The sequence below is a fragment of the Pan troglodytes genome, chromosome 19, assembly GCF_028858775.2.
Source record: "Pan troglodytes isolate AG18354 chromosome 19, NHGRI_mPanTro3-v2.0_pri, whole genome shotgun sequence".
Classification (NCBI taxonomy): domain Eukaryota; kingdom Metazoa; phylum Chordata; class Mammalia; order Primates; family Hominidae; genus Pan; species Pan troglodytes.
The window spans coordinates 22965010-22991529 of record NC_072417.2 but is presented as its reverse complement, the minus strand read 5'-3'; the positions used below and the strand labels follow the sequence as shown (position 1 = coordinate 22991529).

The 26520-nt window shown below is 49.3% G+C and overlaps 2 protein-coding genes across 6 annotated transcripts in view; one reads left to right on the top strand and one right to left on the bottom strand.

Annotated features, from left to right (window-relative positions):
• Positions 1–5923: 5923 nt before the first annotated feature.
• HIGD1B (HIG1 hypoxia inducible domain family member 1B) lies at positions 5924–9798 on the top strand. 4 transcript variants are annotated; one of them, XM_009431982.5, is made up of 4 exons: positions 5924–6021; positions 7381–7573; positions 8575–8709; positions 9654–9798. In XM_009431982.5, the coding sequence occupies exons 2-4, from the start codon at positions 7474–7476 to the stop codon at positions 9716–9718; spliced, it is 300 nt and encodes a 99-aa protein (XP_009430257.1). In that variant the 5' UTR covers positions 5924–6021; positions 7381–7473; the 3' UTR covers positions 9719–9798. The 4 variants fall into 4 exon arrangements, with proteins under 4 accessions (XP_009430257.1, XP_009430259.1, XP_009430260.1 ...); XM_009431984.5 differs by having other exon boundaries at positions 5931–6021; positions 7423–7573; XM_009431985.4 differs by lacking the exon at positions 5924–6021 and adding an exon at positions 7159–7238 and having other exon boundaries at positions 7423–7573.
• A 434-nt stretch (positions 9799–10232) lies between these two features.
• EFTUD2 (elongation factor Tu GTP binding domain containing 2) overlaps positions 10233–26520 on the bottom strand; it is a 48570-nt gene continuing 32282 nt past the window's right edge. Inside the window, exons 14-28 of one of the 2 annotated variants that reach the window (XM_001145980.7) lie at positions 24255–24390; positions 22980–23107; positions 22038–22231; positions 19747–19858; positions 19220–19360; positions 18383–18484; positions 16385–16467; positions 14240–14326; positions 13878–14004; positions 13591–13678; positions 12839–12957; positions 12618–12712; positions 11730–11883; positions 11032–11139; positions 10233–10691 (exon numbers count right to left, since the gene is read on the bottom strand). In XM_001145980.7, coding sequence (XP_001145980.1) covers positions 10596–10691; positions 11032–11139; positions 11730–11883; positions 12618–12712; positions 12839–12957; positions 13591–13678; positions 13878–14004; positions 14240–14326; positions 16385–16467; positions 18383–18484; positions 19220–19360; positions 19747–19858; positions 22038–22231; positions 22980–23107; positions 24255–24390 — 1770 coding nt within the window. In that variant the 3' untranslated portion in view covers positions 10233–10595. The remainder of the gene's footprint in view (positions 10692–11031; positions 11140–11729; positions 11884–12617; positions 12713–12838; positions 12958–13590; positions 13679–13877; positions 14005–14239; positions 14327–16384; positions 16468–18382; positions 18485–19219; positions 19361–19746; positions 19859–22037; positions 22232–22979; positions 23108–24254; positions 24391–26520) is intronic. The other variant, XR_010152822.1, reaches the window with a different exon arrangement.

Below are 26520 nucleotides of genomic sequence, written 5' to 3'. Positions count from 1 at the left end.
TAGTGAAACCCTGTCTCTACAAAAAATGTAAAAATGAACAGGTTTGGTGGCCTGCACCTGTAGTCCCAACTACTTGGGAGGATCGTTTGAGCACAGGAAGTTGAGGCTGCACTCTAGCCTGGGGCTGTACTCTAGCCTAGGCAACAGAGCAGAGCAAGGCCCTGTCTCAAAAACAAACAAACAAACAAACAAAAAAAAAAAACCCCAAAAAACCCCAAAACCTAAAATATAACCTAAGGCTCTTGTCTTCTAGTCAAGACTTCTTTCTCTCCTCTACCACCTTGGCAGCTAGTGATTTCCTTTAATCCCATTACTGGTGGGAAAACTGAGGTCAGAATTCCAGGGTAGAGGCTCTTGGGCCCAGGCATTCGCCAGGATATGGAGCAATCCAGGGTGTCTGCTACAACGTGAGCTCCCCGAAGGCAGGGGCACTGTGTCCCAGCTCCTGGAACAGAGGCCAGCAAATTGTAGGTACTTAGGAAGTATATGCTGAGTGAATAAGTGAATGAAGGCTCACCATCCCTAGAAGAAGAAAGACCACTGCTGGAGGGAAGGGGAAAAAAGCTGTAAGTTTCAAACAGGGAAATGGATCTCATTTCCAGCCTTTGGCAGAGAGTGGTACAGCTGGGTGCTATGAGAACCACATCATTTTTAATCCACATGGGGCTCAGGCAGGAAAGGATCAAAACCCAATTTGAGAACTTGAGAGTCGCCCTGGGGCTCTGTGGTTTGGGAACAGTAGGGTCAATCTGAAGGCTGCAATGTGTCACTATTTCCATTACACACTTTCCAGGGTCCCCACTTGGCTGGTAAACTCAGAGCAGATTCTTCTGTCTTGGAAGATGGAAAGAGGCCCAGAGAGGTAATTTTTTTTTTTTTTTGAGATGGAGTCTCGCTGTGTCACCCAGTCTGGAGTGCAATGGCGGATCTCGGCTCACTGCAACCTCTGCCTCCTGGGTTCAAGCGATTCTCCTGCCTCAGACTCCTGAGTAGCTGGGATTACAGGTGCACACTGCCACGCTTGGCTAATTTTTTGTATTTTTAGTAGAGATGGGGTTTCACTGTGTTCTCCAGGCTGGTCTCGAACTCCTAAGCTCAGGCAATCCACCCGCCTCAGCTTCCCAAAGTGCTAGGATAACAGGCGTGAGCCACTGAGCCCGGCCCAGAAAAAGTTTTGAGAATGCTGCTTGTTGGGAACAGGGGAGTCCTGCCTGCCCCAGACTGGCTGGATAGTAAGAACTGTTAAAGAAGTTATTGATTACTCTTGCCGGGCGCGGTGCTTCATGCCTGTAATCCCAGCACTCTGGGAGGCCGAGGTGGGTGGATCACGAGGTCAGGAGTTCGAGACCAGTCTGTCCAATATAGTGAAACCCCATCTCTGCTAAAAATTGAAAAAAATTAGCTGGGTGTGGTGGTATGCACCTGTAATCCCAGCTACTTGGAAGGCTGAGGCAGGAGAATCACGTGAACCCAGGAGGCGGAGGTTGCAGTGAGCTGAGATCACGCCACTGCACTCCCGCCTGGGTGATAGTGTGAGACTCTATCTCAAAAAAAAAAAAAAAAAAAAAAAAAAGAGAGAGAGAAGTTATTGATTACTCCTGCTAATGGGAGAGAGGTATTAGTGGGAAACACCACCCTCCCTCTCCACTAATCCCAGCAGTTTCAGTTAACCTGTGGGACACATTATACTGCTTCTCCCTGCCCCTGCCCACAGGGATGTTGACTGAACCAGATTTTTTTGTTGTCAAAAAAGTTCTTTTGGCCAGGTGTGGTGGCTCATGCCTGTAATCCCAGCACTTCGGGAGGCCAAGCCGGGTGGATCACCTGAGATCAGGAGTTCAAGACCACACTGGCCAACATGGTGACCGTCTCTACCCAAAAAGACAAAAACTAGCTGGGTAGTCCCAGCTACTCGGGAGGCTGAGGCAGGAGAATTGCTTGAAGCCGGGAGGCGGAGGTTGCAGTGAGCACCACTGCACTCCAGCCTGGGCGACAGAGTGAGACTCTGTCTCAGAAAAAAAAAAAAATTAAATTAAAAAATATGTGAAGTCTTCTCAGAAAGATTAGTGGATACCAAAGGTACTTTCTGGCTTCAGGCCTGTGGCCCTTGGGGCTGTCCTTGGACAAATGCTAGGAGGTCCTTGGAACTCAATGCCTGTTTATAAAAGGGTGGGGGGTGGGGGTGTTACAGACAGCCTCCACCAGGAAGCGGCCTCAGCCTAGCCATATTATCTAGAAACTTCCACTGCCTGTTCCTGCTACTCCACTCCTTACCCTTCAAGTGCCCCAGACACAACTATATCCCCTAATGTTTTCTCCCCTCTGATTCTCCCAGCCTTTCAACCCCATTTCTTCCCATTCCAACCCCAACTAGGAGCATCCTCTGTCCCCTAGTCTATTCTCCATCATGCCCTCACTTACAGCTCCCATTAGCTCAAGGCAAAAGCTGCTTGTCCCTCCCCTCCCAGTCACTCGCTCCCTTGGGCTATAAATAGCATAGCTGTGCCTTAGATCGTGTTGAGAGCTTTAAGACTTAGTCCCCCTTCCCCCCATCCCTTCCCCTTTAACACAACAGGGAGAACAAGCCTAAAGCTTCCAGTTAGGGTGGGCAAGCCCAAGAAGGAGGGGGTCCGGGGGAAGGGAATGAGAAAAGCTGTGCTGAATTCGGAACCACACAGAATATGGTAACTTTGCCATCTGTTGTCAGGGACTCTCCGCTTTTCCCCCAGCCTGCTACCCATTCCCTGCCACTTGCTCCTGGAGGAAGAGGAGCAGCAGGAGTTAGCAGAATTCTAACAATTCTCTTTTAACCCTTGCGATCATCCTATGGGCAGGTGCTACCTTGATTTTACCAACGAAGCCAAAGACTCTAAGAGATTAAATGGCATAACCCAATATTTAGAGTGGTTGGTCTGTGGGCTAACTGATCCCACGTCTGACTTTTGCCTATGCTAAGTCTGTCCGCATCATTGATTTAGGCCCCTCTAAATCAGAATTTCTATTGATGTGACCTGATTTGGAAGAAAAAGAGGTCTACTAAACAAATTACTAATGTAGCAATGCATAAATGGAAAACATTAAAGACTCGGCATGTTCACAAAAATGATGCTATCATAATTTTATCTTATCTGTTTACTAAAGCAGGACTCTACAAAAATCTGTTCCTTGAAGTTTTTTTTAGTTACTGTATGTTCTCAGAAGTTTTTGAAATACAAAGCAATTTTACTTCTTCTATTTCAAGATTTCCCCTCCACTTTACATTCTCTCAGGTTAGTCCTGAGTAGTGAGTTAGAAGTCTGGTCTTTTTTCTGTCACTTACTGTTGGGCAAAACGCTTAATGGAGCCCCAGTTTTTTGCCTGTGAAGTGCGGATAATAATAGCACCTACCTCATTGCTATCGTGAGAATTAATCTACACAAAGGAGGCCGGGCATGGTGGCTCACGCCTATATTCCCAGCACTTTGGGAGGCCGAGGTGGGTGGATCACTTTGAGGCCAGGAGTTCGACACCAGCCTAGCCAACAGGGTGAAACCCCATCTTTACTAAAAATACAAAAATTAGCCAGGCATGGTGGCATGTGCCTGTAATCCCAGCTACTCAGGAAGCTGAGGCTGGAGGATCCCTTGAGCCCAGGAGTTCGAGGCTGCAGTGTGCTTTGATTACCACCGCACTCCAGCCTGGGTGACAGAGTGAGACTCTGTCTCAAAACAAAACAAAACAAAAACAAAGCAATTAGCACACTGCTTGGCCCATAGAAGGTGCTCAGTAAATCACAGCAATTATTATTATTTCTCAGCTGTGGGAACATCACCATCATTTCAGTAGGGAGAAGCTGAACTTCACTATCCGTGGTTTGGCTCCTGTTCTTCAAAGGACTTGGAGTTGATCCTGTTTCCTGCCCTGTCTTATCCAGACATTTTCATCCCCCTTTTTCTGGCCTAGACCAGTAAGGGAATATACTGTCCATCTCCTGAGAATTCAGGCCACTGCTGGAACCTGGAGAGGCAGCAAAGGAGGGTGTGTGTGAAAGGCTGGGAGGAGAGTTCCCATGGACACTGGGGACATGTGAAGGCCCTGGGGAGTTGCTGTGACCCTGGGTCTCTGCCTAGAGCAGTGAATGCTGGGGAGAGAAAAGGACATCATCTGCCAAACAAATTTCCAGTGCTGCAGAGCCCCTTTAGGATAAACACACAGGGCTGAGTAATCTAGGGAAGAAACAAAGGCCTGGGATAGAGTGGGATCTCCCTAGCACACCCTATCTTTTTCCATTTGCTTAGCACATACTTTTTCTTCTCCTAAACAAGGGTGCCAGGATATACTAGCATTCCTAAGCTTCAGTATTCATCTGGAAAGGGCTTCCGTTTAACCAGCCCCCTGGAGGTTAGTATTGCAGTTAGGAGTGCAAACGCTTGAGCCAGCCTGACCTGGGTTCAGATGACAAAACTGCCATGTACTAGCTGTGTATCCTCAGGTAAGTCATTAAGCCTCTCTGAAGCTCCATTCCTTTGTGAACAACTGCTACTTACCATATAGAATAGCTGAGAGTTTTGAAATATGCTGAGTACAGGGCTGGGCACGGTGGCTTATGCCTGTAATCCCAGCACTTTGGGAGGCCGAGGTGGGCGGATCACCTGAGGTCAGGAGTTGGAGACCAGCCTGGCCAACAAGACGAAACCCCATCTCTACTAAAAACACAAAAATTAGCTGGGCGTGGTGGCAGGCGCCTGTAATCCCAGCTACTCGGGAGGCTGAAGCAGGACAATCACTTGAACCCGGGAGGCAGAGATTGCAGTGAGCTGAGATCATGCCATTGCACTCCAGCCTGGGCAACAAGAGTGAAACTCCGTCTCAAAAAAAAAAAAAGAAAGAAAGAAATATACTGAGTACAGAAGAGCCCTAATCCTGATCACTGTCATCCCTGCAACCTGAGTGAGCATCACCCCATAGGTAGTATAAAGAGTTCTGGAAGCTGGGCCCTGTAGCTTCCACCTGTAATCCCAGTACTTTGGGAGGCCAGTTCTGAGACCAGCCAGGGTAACATGGTAAAACTGTCTCTACCAAAAATACAAAAATGAGCCAAGTGTGGTGGTATGTGCCCGTGGTCCCAGCTATTTAGGAGGCTGAGATGGGAGGGTTGCTTGAGCCTGGGAGTATGAGGCTGCAGTGAGCCAAGATCACACAGCCTGGGTGACAGAGGGAGACCCCATCTCAAAAACAAAAGAAAACAAAAAACCCCAAAAACTAGCTGGGTGTGGTGGCTCATGCTTGTAATCCCAGCACTTTGGGAGGCTGAGCCGGGTGGATCACAAGGTCAGGATTTCGAGATCAGCCCGGCCAACATGGTGAAACCCCGCCTCTACTAAAAATAAAAAAATTAGCTGGGTATGGTGGCACATGCCTGTAATCCCAGCTACTCGGGAGGCTGAGGCAGGAGAATCACTTGAACCTGGGAGCGGAGGTTACAGTGAGCTGAGATCGTGCCACTGCACTCCAGCCTAGGTGACAGAGCAAGACTCCGTCTCGGAAAAAAAAAAAAAAAATCCCAAACCAAAAGACAGCCTAGAGAGTCTGTCTCTCACAACTAGGGTATTTTATTTACATCCCACATTGTTCATAAGAGTATCCGAGGGAGTGTAACTTGGGGGACCCAGGCTTTCTGCTCATCCTTGTTCCTGTATCTCCATCTCCGTTCTCCTCATCAAGCCTGTCTCTGATCCAGCCACTTAATTCCATGGGAATTAAAAGACTGAATCTAGTTAGGGGCTCCCCTCCATTTGGTCTTTCCTTACTTTCCAGTGCCTGGAGCTTTGGCTTGGGACTCAGCAGATTGGGGGTTAAGACCGATCCCCTGTCCTTTCCCCTCCCCTCTCCATCCCTGACTTCAAAGTTTTCATAAAGCCCAAGTCACTGCTTCCCTGACCCCATAGTGGCAGCTCCATCTCAGCTTTTGGTCGGTTCAAAACAGCAGACGCTGAGCCCTGGCCTGGCCGCCCGTTCTCCTCGTTCTAGCCATCTCCTAGGGTAAGCACCAGCATGCCAACGACCTGGGGGGCCACCAGTCCTTGCTCCTCCAGGAGAGGAGGGCTAACTAGGATAGAAGCTGACTCAAGGGCAGGCACAGTGGTTCATGCCTGTAATCCCAGAACTTTGGGAGGCTGAGGTGGGCAGATCGCCTGAGCCCAGGAGTTCAAGATTGGCTGGGCGGCATGGCAAAACTGTCTCTACAAAAAATACAAAAATTAGCTGAGCATGGTAGCATGCACCTGTAGTCCCAGCTACTTGAGAGGCTGAGGTGGAAGGACTGCTTGAGTCTGGAGGGTCAAGCTTGCAGGGATTGACACTGCACTCCAGCCTGAGTGACAAAGTGAGACCCTGCCTAAAAAAAAAAAAAAGAAGAAAAAGAAAAGAGAGTTTGCCGTATGGTTAGGCTTAGAAGGCATCCCATTGGACAGGGCATGGTGGCTCATACCTGTAATCCCTGCACTTTGGGAAGCCGAGGTGGGCGGATCAAGAGGTCAGGAGTTCAAGACCAGCCTGGCTATCAGGGTGAGACCCCATCTCTACTAAAAAAATACAAAAAATTAGCTGGGCATGGTGCACACCTGTAATCCCAGCTACTTGGGAGGCTGAGGCAGAATTGCTTCAACCGGGACCTGGGAGGCGGAGGTTGCAGTGAGCCGAGATGGCACCACTGCACTGCAGCCTGGGCTACAGAGCGAAACTCCGTCTCAAAACAAACAAACAAACAAAAAAACAACAAAAAAAGAAGGCATCCCATTGGCAGAACCCTTGTTTCCAGCCCAGGGATGAAGGTAGCCAGTTGGTAATTGTGAAGAACCTGCCTGGAAAGAGATGGACCTGGAAAAACGGGAGCAGCTCAGGAACCAGAATGTGTTCCTTAGTACTCATGTGCAAAATATATGCTAAATTACATGCAAATCAATGTCCAATCATTATAATCTCTGGCAATTTGGTAACTAATGCTGTGACACTATCTGGTCTAGGACGTTTCTGGCTCCCTGGGGCCAGATCCTGCTCTGTAGCTCCCACAGGAGAAACCATCACAGACCAAAGGCCAGCGGGGGCCCCAGCACTCAAGGACTGTTTCTCCCACCACCATCTGTGGACTTTTCCAGCTGTTTTTCTTGGCCCAAGGATCACACCCATAGGGATGCAGATGGGGGAAGGGGAAGCTGAGAAAGCAGTGAAGACAGAATGAGCTGGGGAAGAGGCAGATGGTAGGAAATGGAGACGGAGAAATGGCACTAGTGGCCCAGCCACCTGAGATGGGATACCTGGGAGGGACATCTTTTCAAGTAGAGGCTGTGTTGGGGCATGGTGAGAGAGGGTCTTAGCAGGTAACCTTCCTTTCCTCTCCAGACTGAGGAATCAGAGTTCTGATTGTGGAGTGCCTCTCTCTAGGACGGGGCTGCAGCATAGGAGTCTCAGCTGCTTACATCCAGGTCCAGGATTATGTCTGCTAACAGACGCTGGTGGGTACCACCTGACGACGAAGACTGTGTGTCTGAGAAGCTCCTGAGGAAGACTCGGGAATCTCCGCTGGTGCCTATAGGTAAGTGAAGAAAGGAATGGGGTGCCGAGTAGGAGGCCTTCTCTGTCATGTCTCCTGGTACCCTCCAAAGAGAATGAAGCAGAGGTCAGAAAACTCAAGTGGTCCTACTCACGGAACAAGGGAAACAACAGCAAAGGTGCCAAGGGGCAAACCCTTACAATGAAATCAGGACGTCTGGATGGGTGGAGGTGGCAGCCAACTGAGTACATGGGATATGAGGAACCTGGAGCACCAACACCAAAGTGGGAAGGGTCAGAAGAACACCTTGGGGTCCCCCAGGGCTTCCTTCCTTATGGCCCTGGTAGAGTAGGAAAACAGCTGTACCAGGAGGTGGGAGCCAGCAGTGTGGCTCAAGGGCCCAGGGCGGAGCAAATTGGTGGGGAGGGGCTGAGTCGTGGTGATCAGCTATTTGTATCTGGGGGAGGGGCATCACTGGTGGTGATCAGCTATTTGTATATGGGGGAGGGGTGTCACGGGAGGGAGGCAGCCACTTTGAAAATGCCATTGAAGGGCAACAACTCAATATATATATATATATTTTTGAGATGGAGTTTCACTCGTTGCCCAGGCTGGAGTGCAATGGCACAGTCTCGGTTCACCACAACCCCTGCCTCCTGGGTTCAAGTGGTTATCCTGCATCAGCCTCCTGAGTAGTTGGGATTATAGGCATGCACCACCACGCCCGGCTAATTTTGTACTTTTAGTAGAGACTGGGTTTCTCCATTTTGGTCAGGCTGGTCTCAAACTCCCAACTTCAGGTGATCCACCTGCCTCAGTCTCCCAAAAGTGCTGGGATTACAGGCATGAGCCACCATGCCCCGGCAACAACTCAATATTCTAATGATCCCCCTAGGTCCCCCGCAACGCCCACCCCCCGCCACCAGATGCTGCATAAAACCAGCTGTTTATCTAGATGCCCAGCCTGCCTGGTAAGGTATCTCTCATCAGGGGAGTGCTGTGCATTGTGGCTGTGGCCCACGGGCTGTGTTCTCTGCCCACAGGCTTAGGAGGCTGCTTGGTGGTAGCAGCATACAGGATTTACCGGCTGAGGTCTCGTGGTTCCACCAAGATGTCCATACACCTGATTCACACCCGAGTGGCAGCACAGGCCTGTGCAGTGGGTGCAATCATGCTAGGTGAGTAGCTTTGTGGGGTCGCAGAATGAGGGCAAAACCGATTATGCAGTTTGTAGGTCTTTAAGTCCCAACAATTAAAAGGACTGTGCTTGGCTGGGCGCGGTGGTTCACGCCTGTAATCTCAACACTTTGGGAGGCCAAGGCGGGCAGATCATGAGGTCTGGAGAGCGAGACCATCCTGGCCAACATGGTGAAACCCCGTATCTACTAAAAATACAAAAATTAGCTGGGTGTGGCGGCAGGTGCCTTTAGTCCCAGCTACTCTGGAGGCTGCGGCAGGAGAATTGCTTGAACCTGGGAGGCGGAGGCTGCAGTGGGCTGAGATCCGCCACTGCACTCCAGCCTGGGTGACAGAGTGAGACTCTGTCTCAAAAAAAAAAAAAAAAAAAAAAAAAGGACTGTGACTTAAGTTCTCCTGTTCTGGGCTCCACATCACATGCTTGGTGAAGCCCCTATACTGAGCCATCTTCCCTGTTTAGGCTCCTGTCCCAGGCCTGTGGGGACAGTGTCTCATGACAGTTTGCCCTAGGGGTGAGAAAAATCATGCAACAGAACATATGTTGAATTTCTCTTCCTCTTGAGATTAAAAAGCAGACAGCCACTTGCTAACTGTGTGACAGTGGACAAATCTTTCTCACTGAGCCTCAGTTTCCTGATGTGTAACATGACAATAACCACCCCTGGCTTGCCTACCTTGCAGGCTGCTGTGAGGTTTCTCAGATACACAATACATGTGAAAGTGTTTTGTGAACTGTCAGATAAGTGGTTTCCCCAGGGTGTGTGGTCAGATGCTTGAAGCAGCTGTTGGGACCTGGGGCAGAAAGATGAGCGGGAAGCTGGACTCTCAAGGGAGCAGCTAGAGGTGAACCCCTGGGACGCCTGAGAGCCAGAGGACGGGTGAAGGGTTTGATGCCAAGGGGCATTATTTCTTTTCTCTCACACAGGTGCTGTGTACACAATGTACAGCGATTATGTCAAGAGGATGGCACAGGATGCTGGAGAGAAGTAGGACTCCTATAGGAGCCGGGGCTGTCCAACTCCCCTAACTCAATCCCTGGTACATTCCTAATAAAGCAGTTTTGAGGAAAATCAACAGACTCTTTTTCACTGGGGGAGAACAGAGTAAGGGACTGGTGGTAGCTGGGGAGAGGACTTGGAGTAAATCGCTGGAAATCAAAGTGCTCTGGCCCCCTACTCCAGGGCAAGGAAGATTCTTAGGGGAGGCAGCAGTTTCCTGAGGAGGTGGTGGGGTAGACCTCTGATCGCAGGAACCCAACAACTCCCAAGCCATCTTAGGTCCCACCCAGAAGCAGCATGGAGTGGGAGCAAGGGGGCAATAATGGGGCCTTGGCGCTCATGGGAACACTGAATTAAAAGGCAGGCGGCTTCCCTGGGGACCCAGGCAGGAAGGAGGCTGCAGCTGGAAGCAGAGGCAGTGAAGCCTCTTGGGAGATGACATATATTCAGAATGTAAGCACCAGACGGGGCAGGGGAGACGAGGATGAAAGGAGCAGAGCAAGACAGAGGTCAGAATGTTCTGTTCACTTGCAAACCATGGCTAAGGTCAAACTTGTAGAAAATAAAATTCCATGTAAATCCCAAAGATAGGGCCCCTTGGGGTTTCATCCCCTTCTCTTTCTGTGAGCCCAAGCTCCTCTCTTTTCCTTGGGAATGGAGCCCGGCAGAGGCCACAGAAGGAAGCAGGAGGCCAAATGCTCCTCTCTCACTGGGGCTCTGGGTTGGAGGTTGGTGAGTTGTTCAAGATGGCAACAGCAGCTTCCAGACACTCTCTGACAACACGAAGGCCACGTCATACGAGGTCTCAGCTTCAAGTACAGGAGTTGCAGCCCACTGTAGGGAGCAGGAGCTCCCAGGAGTCCATGCACTCACATGGGGTAATTGAGCACAACATCCTGTTTGGCAAGTTCCAGCAACATAGGATCATCGAAGAATTTGCTGATGCTCACATCTTCACTGAGGCCCTGCAGGGAATGGGGCAAATATAAGAAAGCCCGAGGTGGTCGCAGACTAAGCAAGGAGACTATCCAAGACCTGTGTTCAGTGGGGAGGCTAGTGGTGGCTGGAATGTAGGTGGTGGTGTTTCAGGAGCCCTGCCTTTAGGGTACTATCACATGGGAGGATAAGGCTCTCCTTTCCCAACGAGATTGGGGCCCAGGTTTGGTTGCCTAAGGAGTATACAGATCATATCTCTACATTGGAAAAGTGTCCCTTAGGAAAAGGGGCCAAAAGAAAGAGAGAGAGATCCTGCTTCTGAGAGTCCTGGGGGGTTGAGGGATGGCAACAGGCCCAAGGGAGACATACCTTCCTACGGCGGGTTTTGATCATGAATTCCCGGGCCAGGTGAGGAGCTGGCTGTGGCTCCAAGGGGCGGATGACAATGCTCTTGTCCAGGGGATCACCAGGCACAATCTAAAAGGCAAAGGAATTTCAGATGGCCCAGGCAGAATTCCCAGAAGATTCAGGCCCAGAAGCAGGACTCTTCTTATTTATTTTATTCCTAAATTTATTACTTATTATTATTTTTTTGGGATGGAGTTTCGCTCTTGTCTCCCAGGCTGGAGTACAATGGCGTGATCTCGGCTCAATGCAACCTCCGCGTCCCGGGTTCAAGCGATTCTCCTACCTCAGCCTCCCAAGTAGCTGGGATTACAGGCATGCACCACCACGCCTAGCTAATTTTATATTTTTAATACAGATGGGGTTTCTGCATGTTGGTCAAGCTGGTCTCGAACTCCTGACCTCAGGTGACCTGCCCGCCTCAGCCTCCCAAAGTGCTGGGATTACAGGTGTGAACCACCATAGCCGGCCCTATTATTTCTTTTTTTTTTTTAAACTGAGAGACACAGATTCAAGTTGCCCTGAATATATGCTCCCCAGAGGAGGACTCTTCTCCAGGATGCTGTACACCTCACTTAGGGCTTGGAGAGGGATCAGGACAGAAGGGGATGAGGCTTGCAGAGGTGGGAAGCCAAGTCCGCCAGCCTGCTTTGCTTTCTTACCTGCCAGTGGTGGAAGACAGACAGAGAAAAGGCTTGTCCCTGGGTGTGAGTCCGGAGATCAGTCTCAAAGCCAAAAGAGTCGATGGCCGGGATAAAAGCTTTGATGGTGTACAGAGGGGAGCCTGGGATGGGTGCATCCTGAGTCACGTGCCCCCTGAGACAGAAAAACAAAGGCTGAGCCTCTAGTCAAACACAGGCCAAAAGCCAAGAAGCAATCCAGCATTTGCTGTCCCCAAATGCATTCCAGCCCAGAGTTACCATCAAAGAAAGAGTAACCAAGAATGTTCTACAAAAAGCAGAAAAGGCTCAGGGCTCTCAGTATAATTCCCTGTGGAAGTCAAAGTGGCAGCAACCTCTGGGCAGAGGACAGGAGTGGGATGGTGAAGGGACAAGGGCCCAAAGACGTTCCCATCACTGACTTGCCTCAGCACTGCCTCCAACAGCTCTGTGAGGAGGGGATCCCAAAAGAAATATCAATTTTTTTTTTTTTTGAGACAGAGCCTCGCTCTGTCGCCCAGGCTGGAATGCAGTGGCGCCATCTCGGCTCACTGCAAGCTCCGCCTCCCGGGTTCACGCCATTCTCCTGACTCAGCCTCCCAAGTAGCTGGGACTACAGGCACCCGCCACCACGCCCAGCTAATTTTTTGTATTTTTAGTAGAGATGGGGTTTCGCTGTGTTAGCCAGGATGGAGAAATGTCAAATTTTAATCTGCAGAAAAGCGGGGGCTTGCCTCCCTCCGCTCCTACTTCTTTCTGGAAAATCAGCTCACGGGGTTTCCAGAGAGAGGAGGGTAGAGAAGGCCAACCTCTCTTCCCTGTAGGAGCCGAGGTGACTCTTGTTCTGCTCTTGCTCTCAGCACTCTCCCTAATACGCCTGGGGCCGCTCACCTGCGCCTGGCCAGGACGGTATAAACTGCAGAGACGCAATCTGCAGGGGCCTGGACCTCTACAAAGTAGTAAGGCTCCATCAGACGAGGAGTAGCCTGCAGCAGAGCAAGAAGAAAGGCCCCTCAGCTTGGGGAAGGCTGGGGGCCTATAGTCCCACTTGCTCCTTCACTTAGTCCCCTGTCCAGTGAAGCAGATGGTCCCCTACCGCCCCATTCTCTTACCATGAGGAAGGCAGAGTAGACGACTCTCCTGGCTGTGGGGATGATCTGGCCCCCGCCCCGGTGCAGGGGCTCCTGGGCAACCACCGCATCCAGGATCTTAAACTTGACATTCCGAATCACTGTAAAGGAGGTGGAGGGAGTGACTGGGGAGAGGTTCTGGGCCTGTCATGGGGCCATGGCAGAGTAGCAGTCTCCTGCAACACTGCAGCTGTCTTGCAGTCATGAAAGACATGGTACAGAAATCAAATGGGAGGTGGGCGTTCTAACTGAGTAAGCAAGGCCCATGGCAGAGGTCAGAAGTTAAGCATATGTTCTTAGTGTTTGCTTCAGGCCATGCTCAGACTTAGAGCTTTCCTAGAAGTTTATTTCCTTCTTCTGCACATATTTACATTTTTGTGGATGTAGAATAAATTCCAGAATTGTACATTTGGTCCATGAAGCCCAATCAGGGTCTATAAACCATTCCAATCTCATCATCCTCTTGATATCTCTTCTCAAATACGTCCAACGCCAAACCCTTCTCAGAAATGAGGAGCAAATGACAGTTTAGAAATGACTTAAATTTCCATTTCCAGGCTACACCACCAGGATAAGGAAGGAAAAGGGAAGAAGCTGGCCCAGGACTTGGGATGGTCCTGTGTACCCCAAGCTGCTTCTCCTGCCGAATCCTAAAGATGGTGAGCCCATCCCACTCATATGCCTGGCTGCAAGGACCCTCGAGGACTGGGGTGGGGGAGTGCTGGTGGACTTACATTCATCACAGAGGGGGCCCTCCCTGGTTCCCCACTGGAAACCTTGAACGATGCTGTCCTTCACTGAACCAAGAAGAGCCTTGTCCACCTATAGAGAAACATGAGGCCTCCTTAGCAGTCGCCCTGGCAACGGCTGAAGCGTTTAGAGGGAGAAGACAGATGTGCCTGTAAGGGGATACTGTCCTTCACCAGAGGACGCAAGATACTTTTGGGAAAAGAACACTTTGTAGTTTCTTCCACTCCAGAGGTAAGAGACCGCCACCCAGTTCCCATCAGTTCTGCTGTACCTCAGAGGGCAGAGTATCATCCACCAGAATGTTGGGGCCGGTCGCATCAGGGCCAAAAGCCCAGATGGAACGGGCAGCCAGCAGATCCCAATCGTACTTGGTCTGGAAGAACTCTCCCAGCTTCTTCCTGGGGAAAGGAGGAGACAATGGAGCTGTCAGCCAGCTCTGTGATTGCCGGTCCTGGAGCCACAGACCCTCCCTTCCTGGAAGACAGTCACTTCATCCTACCCACTGTGCCCAGAACAAGAGCAAAGGCAAAGACATAAATGCTCCCCAGAAAGATGTGTGCTCTTAGAGACCCGGCAGTTAAACTGTGGCATCCCTGCCTCCTTTCGACCCTGGCGTCAGAGCCCTGTTCTCACCTGTTCCACGTAATCTGGACCACCTCATTCTCTATGTCCTCTGCCAGGCCCTTCTCAAGAGGCTCAGCAATCATGGTGATCTTGTTCCTGGTCAGAATGGAAATGGGTGATAAGGACAGCTAACAGAACAGCAGAAGAGGCATTACTAAGAAAAGGGTAACAAGATGGACAGCTGAGGAAGTGACATCAGTGAAAGCCACAGGGGCCAAGCGTGGTGGTTCAGACCTGTAATCCCAGCACTTTGAGAGGCCAAGGCAGGAGGATCACTTAAACCCAGGAATTTGAGGCTGCAGTGAGCTATGGCTCACACCACTGCACTCCAGTCTGGGTGATACAGCAACATATTGCCTCTTAAAAACAAACAGCCAGGCGCGGTGGCTCACCCCTGTAATCCTGGCATTTTGGGAGGCCGAGGTGGGCGGATCACAAGGTCAGAAGATCGAGCCTACCCTGGCCAACATGGTGAAACCCCATCTCTACTAAAATACAAAAAATTAGCTGGGCGTGGTGGCGTGCGCTGGCGCATGCCTGTAATCACAACTACTCAGGTTGAGGCAGGGGAATCACTTGAACCCAGAAGGCGGAGGTTGCAGTGAGCTGAGATTGTGCCACTGCACTCCAGCCTGGCGACCGTGCAAGACTCTGTCTCAAAAACAAAACAGAACAAAAAAAAACCCCAGACAAACAAACAAACAAACAAACAGAACCTGGGCAACAAAGCAAGAGACCCCATCTCTATAAAAAATTAGCCAGCCGGGTGCGATGGCTGATGCCTGTAATCCCAACACTTTGGGAGGCTGAGGCAGGCAGATCATGAGATCAGGAGTTCGAGACCAGCCTGGCCAACACAGTGAAACCCCATCTCTACTAAAAATACAAAAATTAGCTGGGTGTGGTGACACTCACTCCCTGTAGTCCTAGCTACTCGGGAGGCTGAGGCAGGGGAATTGCTTGGACCCGGGAGGCAGAGGTTCCAGTGAGCTGAGATCGAGCCACTGCACTCCAGCCTGGGCTACAGAGTGAGACTCTGTCTCAAAAGAAAAAAAAAAAAAGAAAAACAAACCCAGGTGTGGTTAGCACACCTGTAGTCCCAGCTACCTGGGAGGCTAACTAAGGTAGGAGGATCGCTTGAGCTCGGGAGGTTGAGGCTGCAGTGACCCATGGTGGCACCACTGTACTCCAGCCTGGGTGACGAAGTGAGACCCTGTCTCAAAAAAAAAAAAAAAAAAAGCCACAGTATCAGGGGCAAGGTAGAGCAAAAAGGGCAAAGGGCTCATCTTTCTTTCATTTCAATCTACTGGTCTTTATGAAAGTAAGGTTTAAGCTGGGCGTGGTGGCTCATGCCTGTAATCCCAGCATTTTGGGAGGCCGAGGCGGGCGGACTGCCTGAGGTCAGGGGTTCGAGACCAGCCTGGGCAACATGGCGAAACCCCATCTCTACTAAAAATACAAAAAATTAGCCAGGTGTGGTGGTGCGTGCATGTAATCCCTGCTACTGGGGAAGCTGAAGCACAAGAATTGCTTGAACCTGGGAGGCAGGGGCTACAGTGAGGCGAGATCATGCCACTGTACTCCAGCCTGGGCGACAGAGCGAGACTGTCTTAAAAAAAAGAAAAAAAAAGTAAGGTTTAAGCTGGGCATGGTGGCTCACACCTGTAATCCCAACAATTTGGGAGGCCAAGGTGGGAGGAACACTTGAGCCCAAGAGTCCAAGACCAGCCTGGACAACAAAAAATAAAAAAATTAACAGATGGCCTGGTGTGTGCCCATAGTCCTAGCTGCTTGGGAGGATTGCTTAAGCCCAGAAAGTTGAGGCTGCACTCCAGCCTGTGTCAAAAAAAAACAAAAAAACAAAAAGTGAGTAAGATTTGGAGTAAACTTTTAAGATAGTCATTTTATAGAGACAAAGTGGCAGTTATGAAATTCCTCTTGGGAATACCCAAGGCGAATAATCCCATGTCGTTGTGTTCAAAGGCAGAAGGGCTGAGAGGGCTGGAGTGAAACTCAAGTATTGTAAGCACCCCCCATTCTGAGCTGTAGAGGTCTCTATGTGCATAGTGCTCACGGTGGGGGTGGAGGTGGAAGATAAAGGAGAGAGAGTGTCCAGGAGGCTGCAGTCCCGGGGACACTGTGCTCCCAGCTTACTTCTTATTAGGCGTTTCAGCAAAACACTTGAGGGAGGATGTTTCCACCACCGTCTCACAAAACGTGACAACTGGGTCAGCCACCTGGGAAACAGAAAATAAATTACTGAAGCGAGGTCTAATTTTGTTGGAAGGGCAACCATTTACCTAAGGGAATTCAGAAGCTCCCTTGACACTACCTCTGTGAAAACCCCAACTGCCTTAATCAGCACAAGTGATAAGTACAACAGCAGGTTAAAAGAGCTGTCCAAACCATCACCAAAAAGCCCAAGAAAACTTACTGTAGTAAAGAAATTAGATTCCTGAGCCAAGAGTAAGTGGGGTATCAAACTAGGGCCTTAATTCTAGTCTTCAAAGGTAGCTCTCAGCATCCATTCAGCCGTCTACCACCATTCACTGAACAACCCCCATGGGTCTGACAGAGCTGGTGCTAGAGACCCACTGGCGTGCACCCATGTCATTCTCAACCCACAGCATCTGAGTGAAGCTCTGCCCTGAAGCCCCAACATGGTCTGCTGCCCAGGAAACCCAGTGTTTTCTATGACACCAATCCTTCCTCCTTCCTAGATACATCAGTAGAGGAGTCTAAGAGGGGTATTGAGGGTCTCCACAGGGCCTTGGAGAAAATACGACTCAACTAGGACAAGGAGGCCAAGCAACACATGGTTTGAGGGGCTACATCAAGGCTTGACAAAGAATCTGGGAGAGACAGTCCCCACCCTCTCCTTGAAACCACCCACTCTGAGACCTAATCACCACCCATGGGTTAATTGTTTAATTGTGCAATTATTTCCCTAACAAAGGACCAAGAATAACTTTGGCTTGGGAGCCTTTATTTTCTTTTTCTTTTTTTTTTTTTTTGAGACAGAGTCTCGCCCTATCACCCAGGCTGGAGTGCAATGGTGCGATCTTGGCTCACTGCAACCTCTGCCACCCGGTTTCAAACAATTATCCTGTCTCAGCCTCCTGAGTAGCTGGGATTACAGGTGCCTGCCACCATGTCTGGCTAATTTTTGTATTTTTAGTAGAGACGGAGTTTCACCATGTTGGTCAGGCTGGTCTTGAACTCCTGACCTCAAGCAATCCAACCGCCTTGGACTTTCAAAGTGTTGGGGTTACAGGCGTGAGCCACCGTGCTCGGCCTGTTTTATTATTTTTCAATGCATTTATTTTTTGAGACAGGGTCTTGCTCTGTCACCCATGCTAGGGTGCAGTGGCATGATCGTAGCTCACTGCAGCCTGGAACTGCTGGGCTCAAGCAATCCTCCTGCTTCAGCCTGCGGAGTAGCTGGGACTATAGGTGCAAGCCACCACACCTGACTAATTTTTATTTTTTAGTTTTTTGAGACAGGGTATGACTCCATCTCAAAAAGGAGAGCAATGGCACAATGATTGCTCATTGCAGCCATGACCTCCTAGGCTCAGGTTGGAGAGCGATGGCACAATCACAGTTCATTGCAGCCTTGACAGTCTAGGCTCAGGTGATCCTCCCACCTAAGCCCCCCAGTAGCTGGACTACAGGTACATGCCACTGCACTGGGCTAGTTTGTAGAGACGAGGTTTCACTATGTTGCCCAGATTGGTCTCAAACTGGGCTCAAGCAATCCTCTCACCTCAGTCTCCCAAAGTGCTGCAATTACAGCAATGGACCACCATGCCCAGCCTGGCTATTTTTTTATTTTAATTTTTGTAGAGGCAGTGTCTCACTTTGTTGCTCAGGTTGGTCTTGAATTCCTGGCTACAAGCAATCCTCCCACCTCGGCCTCCCAAAGTGCTGGGAGTGAGCCACCAAGCACGGCTGAGCCTTGATTTTAAACGTATGACACAGCAGAAGGGGGCAAACCAGTTCTCAAAAACCTTCCCATATAAGGAGCAACAGATCATGGTTTTCACAAACACATGTACTCTCTCTTCCCTTGGAGCTTCCCAGGAATTCAAGGATTTGGTCACTTGTGAAAGTCTGGACCGTGAACCCAGCTCCCGGCAGATACTGCTGTACCTTGATGTCTATCTCTGAGTACATCTTCCGCAAATCATGCATCACACAGTCCAGGTAGAGCTCCCCGGTGCCCAGGATCACATGCTCGCCAGACTCCTCCACCTGAAACACAACAGGCAGTCACAGCCTGGATTCTCTTATGCCAGCAAAGGCACACACAAACAAAATCAAGGCCAGAGCAGACAAGAAGGTGCCTATCAGAAACAGCTACTACTTAGCATCTGTTCCAGCCTCTTCAAGAAGGTTCAGTGAGGAGCATCTGCCTATGAGTGGGTCCTCAAGACACCAGGACCACTCAGCATGGTGCTACTAGGTGTGAAGTCAATGATTTAATTCCCATCTTAATGATTTAGGTCAAACTCTACCCTATACCCATGGACATAAGCTAGCCCTTTAGCCCTCCTGGCCTGCTACCTGGAAAGGTACACTGGCAGGCTCATAGTGTACAAGGATCAGAGTAACAACTCACTTTTCCTTCTCTTCTCGAGAAAATCAATTCAAAGTATACTCATTAAGAAATGTATTTTTTTCTAGATAAAGACATCTGGGGAACACAAATACGCGCACACACACACACACACACACACACACAACCTTGTCCTATACCCCCCATCACTGCCCCCTCCTACACAGGTCTTGTTTTAACACACACACACACACACACACACACGGGTCTTGTCCTGCCTTGACATGACAGCCATAGGCTGGGCTTGCTCCTGACACAGCTTCCTGGAAGCAGCAGATCATGAACACCTGATGGATGGGAAGCGGTGTGCAGCTCTGCCCATTCAGCTGGGGATAGTGGGGCTTGGCGGCTGCTGCAGGCCATGGGCATACCTTGGTGGTGAGGGATGGATAGCTCTTGTTGACCTTGCGCAGGCCATCAAGCATCTTGGGCAGCTCTGAGGGGTTGACTGGCTCCACAGCAATCTTGATAACAGATGTGGTATTGAACTTCAAGGGTCGGAAAATCTGAGCCTGAGATCCAAAGCACAAAGGACTGAGGGCAACTGGCATGAGCAGGCACAGAAAGTGCAGAGGTATGAGAAGAGAAGAGGACTTGCTTAGGATCAGACTATGTATTCCCCAACCAGGAGCCTGGTGCTGAGTGGGGGTAACCTGAAGGGCCATTTCTTCCCAGGTATTCTGGCAGAACAAAGAGAGGAGGAAAATAATAAAAGGCACCCGTCCTAATTCCTCGCATCTGAACTGAGTACAGGGAGAATCCAGCAGGGTCATATCTAGAAGGCTAAGCCTGAAACCAGGACATGGCAATGACTGTGGATTAGTCTTGTTTGTGCTCATGTGTGTCCCTGGGACCATCTAGCTTAAGCCAACCCAGTTGGTCTCTTCAGAAACTCTACCTCCTCATTGCCTCGGGGTTCGGTTATGGTTGCTGTCTTCACAATTGGTTGATCAACACCTTCAATCAGAACCCAGTTGCCAGCAGGAACACGGTTCACCTCGATGTGGTACCTGAAGCAATGTCCAATAAGCAGCAATGAAACTTAGGCAGAGCATTCCCTAATTTTTTTTTTTTTTTTTTTTTTTTGAGACAGGATCTCACTTTGTTACCAGGCTGGAGTGCAGTGGCACAATCTTGGCTCACTGCAGCCTCGAACTTCCAAGGTTCCAGTGATCCTTCTGCGTCAGCCCCCCAAGTAGCTGGGACTACAGGCACACACTAACATGCCCAACTAATTTTTGTATTTTTTGTAGAGACGGGGTTTTTTCATGTTGTCCAGGCTGGTCTTGAACTCCTGAGCTCAAGCAATCCTCCTGCCTCAGCCTTCCAAAGTGCTAGGATTACAGGTGTGAGCCACCATATCCGGCCTATTCCACAAAAATTTACTGAGTACTTGCTGCATGCCAAGAGCAGGGGTGAGCAAAACAGATACATTCTAGCAGGGGAGACATACAGTAAACAATCATTATCCACACATGTATGTGGTTACAAACTGATGGGCATTATGAAAGAAAAGTACAAGGTGTTTCTGTGAGGACATAAGAGGAAAATCTTACTCCAATTGCAGGCTCATGGTAAAAAGCTGCCCAAGGTGTCGACTGTAAGGGGCTAGCAAAAGCATCAAAGAAGGCCGGGTGTGGCGGCTCACGCTTATAATCCCAGTGCTTTGGGAGGCTGAGGTGGGTGCCTGGATCACCTGAGGTCAGGAGTTTGAGACCAGCCTGGCCAACGTGGTGAAAACTATCTCTACTAAAAATACAAAAAATTAGCCAGACATGGTGGTGCACACCTATAACCCTGGCTACTTGGGAGGCTGAGGCAGGAGAATTGCTTAAACCCGGGAGGCAGAGGTTGCAGTGAGCCGCAATCACGCCATTGCACTCCAGCCTGGCTGACAGAGAGGAAAAAAAAAAAAAAAAAGGCTGGGAGCGGTGGCTCACACCTATAATCCCAGCACTTTGGGAGGCTGAGGCAGGTGGATCATGAGGTCAGGAGATCGAGACCATTCTGGCTAATACGGTGAAACCTGTCTCTACTAAAAATACAAAAAAATTAGCTGGGCATGGTGGCGGGCACCTGTAGTGCCAGCTACTTGGGAGGCTGAGGCAGCAGAATGGCATGAACCCAGGAGGTGGAGCTTGCAGTAAGCCGAGATCACAGGCACTGCACTCCAGGTTGGGCGACAGAGTGAGACTCCATCTCAAAAAAAAAAGCATCACAGAAAACTTCCACTTTCCCAGCTCTTCAATATTCCGCCTTTTGGCATTTAGGGTGGATTTAACAAAAGGGGCCACCACTGAGGCAGAGTAACCACCTTAGGGAACACAAATGCTTTGGTTTAACTTGTCAACTGGGAAATCAAACTCATAAACTGACAAGTAGCCCAGAGGCCCAAGCTAAGTTTGACTGCAGATTGGGATGCTACAAGGGATCCAGTGAAGCCTTCTCTCTTGGTCAAAGAGTAGACAGTGGAGTTGGGGAACAATTTCTTTTGGGAAGAAACACAAAGATTATGACTTAAGGAACACAGGAGAGGAAATGAAAAGAGGATTAAGATGAGTAACAATGGAAATCCTCCTACAAAAGTTCATACAAGCTTCATGCTTTCAAAAGGGCTTTAAGATGGTGTGTGGTGGCTCACACCTGTAATCCAACACTTTTGAGAGGCTGAGGTGGGAGGATCACTTGAGCCCAGGAGTTGGAGACCAGCCTGGGCAATATAGTGAGACATTGTCTCTACAAAAAATTTAAAAATTAGCCAGACATAGTGGTGTGTGCTTGTAGTTCCAGCTACTCGGGAGGCTGACGTGGAAGGACTGCTTGAGCCCAGGAGGCGGAGGCTGCAGTGAGCTGAGATTGTGCCACTGCACTCTGGCCTAGGAGACAGAGTGAGACCCTGTCTCAAAACAAACAAACAAACAAATAGGGCTAAAAAAAAAAGTTCACACGAGCCACCCAAAGTGCAAAGGCGAAGCTTCTGGCACTATTCCAACAGTAGCTGCCTTTGGCCCCAGCAAACCTGGGACAGGAAGAACTTGAAGTCGATAGCCCTGCGGAGGGAGAGCCACTTTATCCCCTCTTGCACAGAGCCTTGCAACTACTTCCAAGGAGGATCACTCCTTCCAGCTCCTTGGGGGCAGCCCCTGGATAGACACCAAGGCATACTCCTGGGGCTCTGGTTGGCAGTACCTGGCCACAGAGATCCAAAGGCGGCCCACGGTGCATATCTGGGAGTCTTCCTCATCCTCCAGGGTGTAGTTCTCCCCCAGTACCTTCACAGGCTGCCCAGCATGAATGGTGCCACTCAGCACCCGGCCAAAGGCGTGAAACTGGACTCCATCATCTGTGCTGTACATCTTAGTAGTGTGGCACATCAGGGGGCCCTGGAAGAGGGGACAGGGTGCAGCTTCAACCACATCTATGCTCCAGGGAAGTACTACTCCCCGCCATCTTCCTTGACAGCAAGGACATGAGCTCTATGAGGAGCTAGAGAAAGATGAGGTAGTCTCATCTCCAAACCATGTTCTACCCCATCCCTCTGAGAAGGATGAATAGGAGACATGGCAGAGCAAAAATATTCTCCTCTTTTTTTTTTTTTGGGAGGATAAGGGCATTGAGGAAGAGACACAGATTTAAGATAGCAGACAGGCACTATTGGCAAGATTACTTACTGTCCCAAATTTCCTCTTAAGATGTAACTCAATTCTCAACTGGCTGTGTATTTATGATAAGAAACTAGACGGCCTAAGAAATGGCTGGGAAAGATGTTTTTAAAAGCCAGGACTGACAAGATTAGCTACCATTTGTTGAATCTTTAGTATCTGCCAGGCAACATGCTGAACACAACCGTAACACTTCCTTAATCTTATTTAAATCTCATAACAACCGCTCACATTTTATTATGCTCGTGTTATAGACCAAGGCCTTGAGGCTCAGGAAATGTGAGTAATGTTCCCAAGGTCATAGCACTAGCGGTGGCAACATCAGGCTTTGCATTCAGGCCTGACTGTGCTCATGGGGATGGGGAAGCAAGGGTGGGAAAATGGGCATTACTCCTGTGACCAGAAATCAGTATCCCCACACAGGAAGGGGAAAAAAAGACCAGAGAACCAGGGAGCCACATGCCCTTACATCAGGGTCACAGTCACTCATAGCCTCGCCGAGGTCGGAGTCCACACCACCGGTGTAGGTGTGCTCAATCTTGGGCTTGGCGCCCACCTTTGGAGAAGGGATATGCTGCACACACATGTCCACAAAGCCTGTGGATGGAGAAGAGAAAGCCATTAATACATGCCTTCCCAGGGAGCACGAGCAGGAGTTACTGAACCATTCACAATGGTCAAAAACCTCAAAGTGCGGGGACTGATTGTTAGCTCTAAAAGCTCTGGCACTATAGATAGTGATAGCCTGCTTCCTGGGAATGTGCTGCTAGAAGATTTGGAGTCACCCTGATGCCAGAAAAGAGCAAGCAGCAGGTATCAGTGGTACATGGTTCTTTGGAACTCAGCTGACAAAAAGTTTAAAGTACATCGATCTATGAACTTTTATTGGCTATACGCATTTACGTGGAACAAAATAAGCACCCCATCTAACATCTACTTAAAACAATTCCCGACCTGACTCCCATTGAGAAACACTGCATGCATCTCTATTCAATAAGTTACCCCGTTTTCTGAACACATTAATAAACCACATAAGAGGGAACCCCCATGAGCACATTGGGATAGGCCTGTGTGCCTTCAATGGTATCTGGTGTGTCAGATTGATGGGCAGACCAAAATAAGCTATTAAAACTACGCACCTTGGGGGCCCAGACACCTAATTCCCACCGGACTTAGAATCAGAGACTGCTGAGAAGACCCTCAGCCATCACCCTTTCCACTTCCCTGATTTTACAGATAACAAATCAGAGTCATGAAGAATTAGGTGGCTGGCCCAGGGTCATCTCATGGAATGGCCAGGGCAGGATCAAGACAGACTCAGGTGGTTTTTTCAACCAGTCCAGTGTCTTTCTGCTGTATCACGTGCCTTCTGTGTAACTAACCAAGTCTCCCAAGTCCTAGCCTAGTGCTTTTTGCACTATTTCACACTACCCAAGCATCCACCTTCCCGGCTGCCCCCTGGAAAATATACCAGAACCACAGAGCCTGCCTCCCCATCTCATTTACTTGAACACTCCTCCTGGCAGGAAAATGTAATTCCTTTTGTTTCCCAAGATAGAATGTGTGCCATCATCCACTAAGGAAAGCAGCTAGGAAAAACACCAGTGTTCTGCATCTGAATCTGTGGTTTGTTGAAAAGATCCTCAGATTTCTGACCTCCATCGCTGGGTGAGAAAAAATTGCTGTGATACCTGTGGCAGGGCACGAGGATGACAGAGTTAAGGGGCCACGAGCACATTATTACCTGTGAACTCGCCAAAGAACTTTTTGCAGACCAGCCTGAGCAAGGGGCGGATGTTCAGCTTCAGCTCCTCCTTCGTCAGGTGGATGCCAAGCTCGTCTAGGGTCCGTGGGAGGCTGGTGTCCACGTCACCTACAACCTGTGAGAGTATAAGACACCATGTCAGCTGTAGTGAGAGCCTGAGCATGGTGCTAGAGGGAGACAAGGGAAGTCCAAAGAAATATCTGAAGAACTCCTTCACAAGGCTCTCTTCTATGGAGACAAAGCTCTTGGCAAGGACAAAAGTTTGGTTTCAGCGGCATCTCTGCTACCTACCCTTCAAACCACAGGCAAAGCCAACTTGGTTACATCCCCATCCCAGCCAATAAACCAAGCACTCAGATTGATTACTCCCAGTGCTGCCCCCTGGTGTCTGAAAAGCAGCATCTCATCCCACTCAGAAACTCCCTCACCTATTAAATAGAAGTCTATTTACAGACTTCTCAGATTTAGAGGATCATTGTGCACTGGAAGGAACCAAAAAAGGTCACCTCGCTGTGGATCCTGTCAGGGCAGGGCCAAGCTAAATCACCCTCAGTAGACGCAAGGTCTCTACTGAGGCAGGCTCTATAAATTTTTTTTATTAATCCATTCCAGTCTGACATAAGATACTAAGTATTTTTCAGCACTAATAAATTTTAATTGTTATTTTATCTTGTTGCTAGGTTTTGCTGTTTTGTCCACCGGAATGGCCACACACATTTTGTGTATGTGTGTGTCCACTGTGCTTATTAAATACCTGCATATTTTATTACTGTCTTGGGAGAAAGGTCTGTATGAAAATTCCTATAATTTTTACCCTTTTAGTCCCATCTTTTAGGGAGTACAAATTCATATAAACGTCATGCTATATTCCCTTTTTTAGAGACAGGGTCTCACTCTGTCACCCAGCCTGGAGTGCAGTGGTGTGATCACGGCTCACTGCAACCTCCACCTCCTGGGCTCAAGTGATCCTTCTGCCTCAGCCCCCCAAGTAGTTGGGACCACAGGCACACACCACTACAACAGCTAATTCTATTTTGTGCGGAGATAAAGGGTTTAGCCATGTTGTCCAAGCTAGTCTTGAACTCCTGATCTCAAGCGATCTGCCCACTGGGACCTCCCAAAGTGCTGGAATTACAGGCGTGAGCCACCACATCCGGCCATGTTATATTCTTTGCTTCTCAGCATTCCACATGCTTAATTAAATCCTTACCATCTCCTGACAAATGATTTCAATCTGACAAGCATCACATATTGTGCAAACAGTTAAGAAAGCAAAGTTCATACGAACATGCTTTGTTTTGTTTTTTTCTGAGACAGGGTCTCACTCCATCACTCAGGCTGGAATGCAGTGGTGTGATCATGGATCACTGCAGCTTTGACCACCAGGGTTCAAGCAATCCTCTGGCCTCAGCCTCCTGAGTAGCTGGGACCACAAGTGCACACCACCAGTCCCAGTTGATTTATTTTATTTTATTTTTTTTGAGACGGAGTCTTGCTCTGTCACCCAGGCTGGAGTGCAGTGGCACAATCTCAGCTCACTGCAGCCTCTGCCTCAAGAGTAGCTGGGATTACAAGCATGAGCCACCACGCCTGGCTAATTTTTGTATTTTTAGTAGAAATGGGGTCTTGCCATGTTGCCCAGGCTGGTCTTCAACTCCTGGACTCAAGTGATCCTCCCGCCTTGGCCTCCCAAAGCGTCTGGATTACAGGCCTGAGCCACTGTGCCCAGCTCAGACATACTTTAAGTGGTTGCAAAGCAGTTCATTTTATGGGATGTACCATCACTCATTTAATCAGATTAATGAGCATAACTGACAAACATTTAACTTATTTCCAGTTTTTTCCCTTTTCCTGATGTTACAAACAATGCTATAAGCTGAGGTGGTGGACTCCTGCCTGTAATCCCAGCACTTTGGGAGGCCAAGGCAGGAGGATCACTTGAGGCTACAAGTTTGAGACCAGCTTGGGGATAATGGCAAGACCCTGTCTCTACACAAAATTTTTTAAAAGTTAGTCAGGCATGGTAGCTTGCACCTGCAGTCCCAGCTTCTCAGGAGGCTGAGGTGGGAGGATTGCTCAAACCTAGGAGTTTGAAGCTGCAGTGAGCTATGATCGTGCTATTGCACTCCCACCTGGGCGACAGAGTGGGACCCTATCTCTAAAAAACAAAAACAAACAACCAAAAATGCTATAATAAACACTTTGACTTATATGAATAACCAGGAGGACTTTCACAATTATATCT